The 9,048-nt window shown below is 38.2% G+C and overlaps 1 protein-coding gene across 2 annotated transcripts; it reads left to right on the forward strand.

Moving 5' to 3' along the window:
- The first annotated feature begins 857 nt into the window (after positions 1 to 857).
- paip1 (poly(A) binding protein interacting protein 1) lies at positions 858 to 7,651 on the forward strand. Of its 2 annotated transcripts, XM_086077194.1 has the most exons (11): positions 858 to 1,251; positions 2,745 to 2,896; positions 2,986 to 3,183; positions 3,426 to 3,538; positions 3,624 to 3,735; positions 4,825 to 4,950; positions 5,047 to 5,153; positions 5,223 to 5,337; positions 5,403 to 5,457; positions 5,596 to 5,680; positions 6,958 to 7,651. In XM_086077194.1, exons 1-11 carry the CDS (start codon positions 1,041 to 1,043, stop codon positions 7,043 to 7,045), a joined length of 1,362 nt encoding a protein of 453 aa, XP_085933320.1. In that variant the 5' UTR covers positions 858 to 1,040; the 3' UTR covers positions 7,046 to 7,651. The 2 variants fall into 2 exon arrangements, with proteins under 2 accessions (XP_085933320.1, XP_085933319.1); XM_086077193.1 differs by having other exon boundaries at positions 5,223 to 5,457.
- The last annotated feature ends 1,397 nt before the right edge of the window (positions 7,652 to 9,048 follow it).

The following is a 9,048-nucleotide window of genomic DNA, read 5'->3' on the forward strand; positions in this document are numbered from 1 at the left end:
GAAACAAGTGGAAAATGACTGGAGGCTGAAAACAACTAATGAATACTTACTCTGAGAAGTCTGGTGCAACACATGTTTGTAGCGGGTTGCTACTGAATGAGCTCTGGGTGGGAGAGACGCTTCCCAATATATTCAGTGGGGCAAAAATGTTTGTTAGGTTGCATTACAAAGAACAATGTCACACAGAAAACTTTTCAGCGTCATCAGATTTTCTGCAGAGAAACTATATGAGCACTTATACCACCCATATAGTTAGAAAATATCTGCTTCAAAACAAAGGAAAGATCGTAATTAACAATGAGGTCTCTGAGAGGTCAATTTCATAATCCTTTTGCAGGTTCATTCTAATATTGCGTCCAAATCACGAGGTACACATACAGTATAGTCTAGCCATTTTCAACATTTAAACATTTATATTTTAAGTAATAATAAAAATAAACATATTTTTTAGAATCTGATAGACTCCACACATGCTGACTGCAGAGTAAAGAAGAAAAAAAGTGATCTTAGTTACTGCTCATGTCATATAGACCTTTACAGGAACAGGACCTTTGCATCTCAGTGAAGGCTTGTTGGCATAAACTGATAATTGGTGAAGATCGGTGTTGTAATTGCACAAAAATTTTTGGGGGGAATAATGGTCCAAAAGCTCAGCCTTGGTAATGAAAAGGTTAGATTATGTTAGGTCACACTGATGGTGGAATTTTTTTTTTTTTAATGATTTATCACGATCTTATTTTTATGGCAAAAACCTCGCCTTTGAACTTGTCATTTCCACCTTACTTTCAGACATATTCTTACTGAGCTTCCACTCCACACCACCAGATGACGACAACTCGCCATCTAGTATTAAAACAACTGTGGGTTTGTTGTCAGGAAGTGGCCCACCAAAAAGTTAATAATGGTCGAAACGCTAACATGATCGTCTAACCGAGGGAGCAGCGCGTCAAAACAACCAGGATCTGTTTGGGAAAACAGACTTTCCGCCTTGCCTGTAGATGTTTTCTTCTGAGGGGTAAAGCGGAAACAGCAAGCGGGACATGAACGAGAATTTTAACAGAGCTCCCGGAGCAGGGAGAAGCCGAAATCTTCCAGCAGACACCACACTCCCGAGTACAGGTTGGGACAGCGACAGTCACGTAACATTTTTCAACCAAAGGGAACCTTTGAGACAGCCTCGAACATACCCAGCTCCCGGGGACAGCCACATTAGCACGGCCACTGAAAATGGCGCTGCAGGTGGTAGCGGCGGTAAGGAGCGTACACACAGATGGCTAACGCTAGTTAGCCTTTAGCTTTCATATTTGTATCTGTGCTCTTAACTTGCACCTGTTTTGTTACACTAGCGTGGGCCAAAATGCGTGGCTTCTATTTAAACACATGCCACGTAAGTATTCATTTCACTTAAAAGCAAACTACTCGTCCACGTACACGTCCAAATGTGGAAGTATCATCACGAGCGAGCCAAAAATAACTCCGAGTGGAGCTAATTTAGCATTAGCGTTTTTATGTCGTGTCGTAGGTGATGACGTCGCTTCAAATTAAAATTATACGTTTGCCAATAGCTATAATTGGTAAAACCTGCACAGACAGATAATAACTATATGGTCAGGTGACTAGTGTTGCAAAATCCGTCCAACATACTGCAAGACTCGCTATGTTGTGTACAAAAATGCCATTGTGCATTTTCCGTAGGCTGTGTCGAATCTAAAGAAAAGAAAAAGAAAAATCACCAGAAAGATTAAATATTTTTGTCACTCATTGCATAAAGTGAAAAGCATATGACGTGTGTCAGGAAAGTTCCAGGACTGGAGTGGAGTCACACAAAAAACACATTTCAAACCCAAGTTGCAATTTGTTCCCCCTTAAGTGTGGACCAAGCGATCAACCAGCACATCTAAAAAGAGATCCTGTGACTTTTGCTTCGTTCCTTATAGCAAGAAGGAACCAGTTGTGGCTACTACAGCATGACAACACACTGAGCATCTGACAGTTTCTTACCTACCTCCCTACTCTCTTGTCTTGGGTCTGTGGAATGATTGATTGATTGATTGATTGATTGATTAAACTCATATCTCAATGCACCACGGTATTGTGAAAAAGGTCAAAATAAATAAAATGTTCCAAACTTGGGCCAACTTCTTCTTAAATGTATATTTTTCCTAACAGATAATGTAAAAAAATAATATTAGCATTTCCTCTTGGAGGAAAAAAAAAGTAACATTTGTCAAACCATTGTGCTGGTATATAAACACAATGTTTAATTCAATTTCAAAAGTTTAACAATTTAGCATAAAATGGGCCAGAGGAGGCAGGCGACTAGGGCAAAATATTTGCAGCTTGGAAGCACGTCACTCGGGTCAAAAGTTTCCAACATTACGATAAATTGCTGCCTTTGCAATGTATAAATGGACAGTTTGGCCATTATGTTTATAGAAATGTTTTTGCATGATTGACTTCATGATGGCTTTCTACAAGGCTGCTCTCATGTCATATGGAGCTCAATGTGAAAACGATTCCACTCATGTCCACTTCTCAGTAGGAATTAATGTTAACGGTCGCTTTTTTTTGGGGGGGGGGGATTCTGTTGATTTGTGAGGAACATACAAGACCTGTGACTTATAAAAACTGCCTTAAGATTACTGGTGTGGTAAATTGACAAGATTTACTATGAAAAATAGTACATGAGATTGAATTGTTGGGGTTTACTCAGTTGTCACCAATCTCCCATCTACTACTTTCAGACAGTAAAAGACAGAGCGGAGGCCAGAACAGTGTAAATGCCAACGGCCCTTCTGTGTCCATGGGGTGTAATAATTTGGATTCCTTGGTTGAGTCGTCCAAGCTCTCCGCCAGTGCTCCAGAGTTTTTCCCGACTGCTGTGTACCAAAATGACGTAAGTAGCATGATCGGGCCATTTTTTTTCCTTTTAAAACAATGTCAAAATTATGATTCGCTCATGTTTTCTTGCCTTTTCTTATTAAGGTCCAGACTTTTTATGAGGACGATGGTGAGACTTACGACGCTCCGTCCTTGGCCGACATGGTGCGGGACTTCCTTTGCCACCTGAGCTCCTCACCTGGAATGTTTGAGTCAGACGTTGAACACATAACAAGCGTGCTTAATTCTTACGTTACTACAGTGGAATTGTTGGCAGAGCTGGTGGAGCTGATCTACACAGAGGTATGGCTGTTCATGCCCGGTATAGCTCCATTTTGTCTTTAACCTTATAATAGGTGTCTACGTGCACATGAGCTAGTGTAAAATGTGGAGCAGTTAAGGTGGAATCTTCGCAATAACAATATTTGAGGAGAGGGGGGGGGGAATTGCAATTCAATTATTTTTAAAAATTGCTCTGTATCTCACAGATGCTGAAATGTTGTAGACCCCTACTTTCTTGTGATTTCTCATCCTTTTCATTGCAGTCCACCGCCATTCCCAACTTCGCTTACACAGGCGCACGACTTTGTAACTACTTGTCGCATCATCTCAACCTCAGCCCACCCAGCGGTAACTTTCGTCAGCTGCTCCTGCGAAAGTAAAATACAATTCACTTCTACGATAGAGTCTCCGGTAGTTCACAGTTTTCTCCCCATGCAACAACAGCGTATTGTGTGTTGCAGGTGTCAAAAAGAATTTGAGCAGAGAGATAAAGCCGTGCAAGGAGACCCTGCCACGCAGAAGAAGTTCCATGCGTTCGTACTGTTTCTTGGAGAGCTTTACCTTCATCTGGAGGTAAGAAGTCGTAATTCAGTCAAAAGGGTCTAATCTAATCTGAGATGTTTTTTTTTTTTAACCCTATAAAGCCTGAAGCATGAAATATTTGAAAGAAAATTCTGATTCTTTGTAACGAGAGTATTTATTGGTCCTTTTGAACATACAAAAAATCTACTTCCACATATGACACTTTTGATTTGTGTCATATTTGATGCATCCAGTCACAATGCTTTAAATTCATACATTTTTAACTAGGGGTGTGAATTGCCTAGTACCTGGCGATTCGATCTGTATCACGATTCATAGGTAACGATTCGATTCGATACCAATTAATCTTGATACAAATCTATAAATTGATTATTGCATTTTTTTTACTCAAATTTAGAATATACTAATCAGTAAACTTGTACATGTACACTGTAAGATTTGTATGAAAATTTATTATTTATCTGAAACTTCAGGTTTATAACCGAGCCACTGTATTTAACAAACAATCTGTTCCATGTTTGAACAGCATTGAAATAAAATATTAAGGCTTAATGTTCCATTAATTGTAAAAAAAAAAATCCATGCTTGACGTTTGAACGTTAACCCTAAGTAAGACGTTTTGTTGAATATTTCCATTAAAAAAAATTAGGTTTAAACATCGATTCGGCCGCATATCAAATCGATGAATCGAGAATTGCACGCTGTAATATCGCAATATATTGCCGAATCGGGTTTTTTTTGCCACCCCTTTTGTCACTGTCAAAAATATAATAATAAACAGATATATCAAACATATTATTTTCAAAAATCAGAAAGAACATTTCCCACTATTAATAAGTATATGTGTCTCTCCTTTCTCAATTGAGGCAATCTTGCAAGGTTGCTGGAAAAGCCATCAGCTGGGTGATACTGCCCTCTAATGGATTATCTGTGCAATGCAGGTATCGTCTAGGTTTTAATGGGGAAAAAACATACTAATGAAATAGAGGGCTCAAAATGACTTAATATTTAATATGATACGTTTGGCTTTATAGGGTTAATATATGTGCAATGTGATTGACTGGCGGAACACCATGCAACGCCATGTGTGTAAAGGCCTTTCATTCTGTTTTCGTTTAGTTAAAGAGCAGCAAAGGAACTTTGACTCGAGCTCATATTCTCCTGCTCGCATTGAAAGAGCTCTTAAACACTCTGCTCTCCAATCCTGTGGATGCAAACATCATCTGTGCTGTCAAGTTGCTCAAGGTTCGAAAGCTTTAATGCCTTACTCACTTATTTTGCCCGATTGAATTTAGCAGTTGGCAAGTATAATGATTTCTTTTTTTCCTCCACTTTTTCAAGCTGACAGGTTCCGCCTTGGACGATGCTTGGAAAGAAAGAGGAGACCCATTCATGGAAGAGCTGATCCAAAGGATAGAAATTATTGTACTGGATGCCACATGCAGTAGGTGTGTTTGTAAGCAGCTGAACATGTTGTTTCAATGGAGTAGTATGATGAAGTCTACTTTCCATCTCAGGGATGTGCGACAAATGCTTCTGAAGCTGGTAGAGCTGAGGTCCAGTGACTGGGGAAGAGTGTGCGCTGCAGTGACCAGCAACGCCACGCCTGACAATGACCCAAACTACTTCATGGTGAGTGTGACATGTACTGGACTCCTCCTTCTTTGTTCGTTAATTATCTCTGCTTTTTCCGACAGAATGAGCCCACCTTCTACACAGAGGACGGAACTCCTTTTACAGCAGCAGACCCAGGTAAAAATGTGACGTAATAGTGGAGGTAGAAATAACCCAATTCAGACTACTTTGGTGATGTTTCGTCTGTTCAAGTAAGCGAAAAGTCCTACTAGAAAAAAAAATTATCTGCTAAATGGGACTATTTTGCTTTCGCAGAATATGCTGAGAAATACCAGGAAATCATGGAAAAGCAAGACTATTTCTGTGATGTCGGTGACGAAAATGAAACTGAAAACGATGAGTAAGTAGATGTATCTAATTTGTTTTTATTAGATCGTTTGGTATTCACACGACATTTCTTCAAGTTCAGTTTGTAGTCAATAGCAGAATTAACTCCTTTGCTGCCAAAAACATATAAATACATTATATTTTAAATATTACACTGCTCCTAAAGATGTATTTATAAAAATATATATATATTTTTTTAATGCTATAGCATGGCTTTGATGCAGCCACTGAACTGAAGAGAATGCATGAAGCAATGGTAGTTTTTACAAAAACGGCCAGCAGGTGACAGCAGAGTATAATAATAATAACAATCAGGGCCATGTTGCAACAAGCAACATGTTTCTCCCAATGTTTGAAGCAGATATGTGAATAATGAAACCTATACTAATGCTAATTGCTCCAAAATAGAAACGAATAGAAATATACTTTTTTTCCCTAATGAAAGAAGACTCTAATCTTTCTTTGGGTAGGTTGCATGTTTTTCATAGCTATAGAACACAATATTCTGTTGGCCTTGCAAAGTCAGTCAAAATACAGTAAACCAGCCGGGAGCGAAGGGGGTTACTTCAGTGAAAATGGCTGGGAGTGAATAAGTTAAAAAGCCTCGGAGTGAGCAAGCCTTGGTGCTTAAGTCCTACGTCTCATTTTTTAATGGATAAGTGGGCCAGGTTATTCATAGATCAGGTAAAAGGAAAAACCTGTTTAAAATGTTTAGGTAAAACAGTTCAGTTTAATAATAAAATAATTCCATCTCATGTTTAACTGTTATCATGTAGAATTTAATCATTATTAATCAATTTAATAAAATATATAAATAGTAAATGTTGATACACAAATGTTTAATAATAATTTTATTTGTAACGCACTTTACATCTACAAGAGATGTAAAAGTGCTTAAAAAAAAATCTAAGTGTTTTTTAAAAATGCATTTACAAGTAATAAATACATTATTTATTATTTCAAAATAAAAAAAAATAAGAAAATTTTTAATGACCAATCCTTGGGGACAAAAACTCCTAAATGAGTGCAACCAATAGGAACTACAAGATTATTCAAGAACGATGTGGGCCGTAGGTGGCTCGTAGGCTGTAGTTAGCTGATTGCGACTTCGACCCTCCTATGATGTCCTCGTGCCACCGTAAGAACGCAGCTTATAAGGGGCTTGTCGTAGAAGTCAAAATGCAATTGGATTGGCCTGTGTGTTATATTTGTGTAACCTTATCCACAACAAGACCACATGTATCCGTAAAGATTCTGAGAAAAACGAAATGCTTCCTATTGTGTTCACAGTTACGACTCTGACGACGAGATGGATCCCGAGATCGAAGAAGCCTTTGAGAATTTCTGTTTAGAGTCAGAGAGGAAACGACAGCAATGACACCAGGGGCCACTCCAAGTACTTTGCCGTCAAGTTGTGAAGCAAAACAAGCTACTGTCTCATAGCCTTCAAATATTATTTTGACTGTAAACAATAAGCGTTTCGAGAAAAGCTGTTCATAGATGCACTTCTGACACTTTGTGTCCAGTCAGAGTAGATTAATAAACAAGGCAGGGAAAAAAAAAAGTTGAGGTATTTACATATATCTTCTTGGTTCCTGGATACTTTCATTGTTTGTTTTCTTTTGTTGCAGAAGTATCATTTAGCCTTCTTGAAAGTAGTTTAAGGCCAAAGTAACCACCAAGAGTGCAGTGGTGTTTGTTTTTCCTCTGAATTTTTCCCAGTTTGTTCAACGTGCACAAATCTACAGTAGGTGAGCATCAGAAATCTAAGTATATATGTTAAAAAGGAAGAAAAAAAATCATGAATGTAGGCATCAGTCGGTGTCTCAAGTCCATTGACTGCATTAAGCATTCGTTGTCATCCGAGACTCAGACGGTTTGTTAGAAATCCTGAGAGGCTGTATAAAGGAATGTTGTTTTATATATAGTGTGCACATATTATTTATAGTTTTGTTTGCCTGCAATAAAAATCTTTATAATGTCACATTGTGTTCGTTTTGTTTGTGTATATAGCTTGTTAAGAAGGTAAATGTATTTTTAATGGATATTTAGAAGTGTATGTGTTTTGTAACCTGTACTTTTATGTGTAAACTTGGTGAAGGTGTGTTAATTCTTGGAGCTGGAGGCCCTCACGCCGTTTGAATCTGCTAACGTCTTGCCAGGATGTTCATAAATTCAGCGGCTAGCGTTATCTTTAATGTATGATTATCTTATATCTGTTAAGGCAGATGGCACCACTTTCTCATACTCTAATCAAGATTGGCCTTACGAATCATATAGACTTGTGTAAACATGACATTTACCAAATGGCCAGCGATATACCGAAATGCATGTTTCAGCAGTATTTATGAGAGCATTCAAATAGTGTATATGAGTGAAAATAAATGAGAAGGGTTTATGAGGGTGCTCCAATTTTGTGTTTGGGGGCGTTTCAGTACTGTGTATGAGTGGGGGAAACACTTCAGAAATGTTGTTTATACGCTACGGAAATAGTTTCACTCATACTAGTGAAAAGCTCACATGTACACACACAACTGAAACAGTACTAAAATGCTTATTTCAGAAATGGGCACGAGTGTTCCAGTAGTGCATATAAGCAAAAAAAAAAAAAGCTGTATGAAAGCATTTCTGTAGTGTGTATGAGAGTTAATCCTGAATGATGTCATTAATGGTCCCTTATATGCATGTAAAATATTGATGCATAAAGTCCTCCACATGTTGACATCCTTAATGTGCAGTCTCTGAGTCATAAGACCCTCTGAGCATGCTCTTTTGTGGGTGCACAATAAGAAAGAAAAGACTCACATGGGTCAGCAAATGAGTGCAAAAGAGGGATTAGCTCAGTGTTGCAATCCATTCACTCAGAATTCCTATGGTCTGTGTGTGTGTGTGTGTGTGTGTGTGTGTGTGTGCGCATGCTTTTTTAAATTGTGGCTGTAAAACTCTTGAATGAATGTCAAAATGTCCAAAGTATCTGGGCTAATCAAACATCAGAGGGAGCAAAAATACAGGAGCTGTACTGTACGGCTACAAACAGGAAGTTTACATAAACTTGAAATGGAACAAAAATCCTGGAGAAAAAAAAAAAAGGATAGCTTGTGACTCTTTTGTTAATGACCAGTAATTTAAAACTTGTTTTCATTTTGAGACAGCATTGACATTTCAATGGCCAACTTATTTACTGTATATGAGGGTCAAGTGACAAATGAACTGCTTGATATGAATGAACCAATCAACAACTAACAGGGGGCAAAGTCTGCTGGGGGAAAAAAAAGCCAAGACGGATGAGTCATTGGGGATTTTTAATAACTTGCCTACATTGTTGCGTTATGGGACCCACGTAGCAAATTTGTAACACTAAACATGAGTCAACATCTTTGG

The sequence above is a fragment of the Leptonotus elevatus genome, chromosome 5 (assembly GCF_054856555.1).
Source record: "Leptonotus elevatus isolate MCC_2025b chromosome 5, RoL_Lele_1.0, whole genome shotgun sequence".
NCBI classification, from domain to species: Eukaryota; Metazoa; Chordata; class Actinopteri; order Syngnathiformes; family Syngnathidae; genus Leptonotus; species Leptonotus elevatus.

Excerpts from the sequence above, each read along its gene's own strand:
- paip1 (XM_086077193.1), top strand. The coding sequence starts at position 1,041 with ATGAACGAGAATTTTAACAGAGCTCCCGGAGCAGGGAGAAGCCGAAAT. Across the intron at positions 3,736-4,824 it reads AGCTTTACCTTCATCTGGAG|TTAAAGAGCAGCAAAGGAAC; the intron begins GTAAGAAGTCGT and ends GTTTTCGTTTAG. Across the intron at positions 5,154-5,222 it reads CTGGATGCCACATGCAGTAG|GGATGTGCGACAAATGCTTC; the intron begins GTGTGTTTGTAA and ends TTTCCATCTCAG.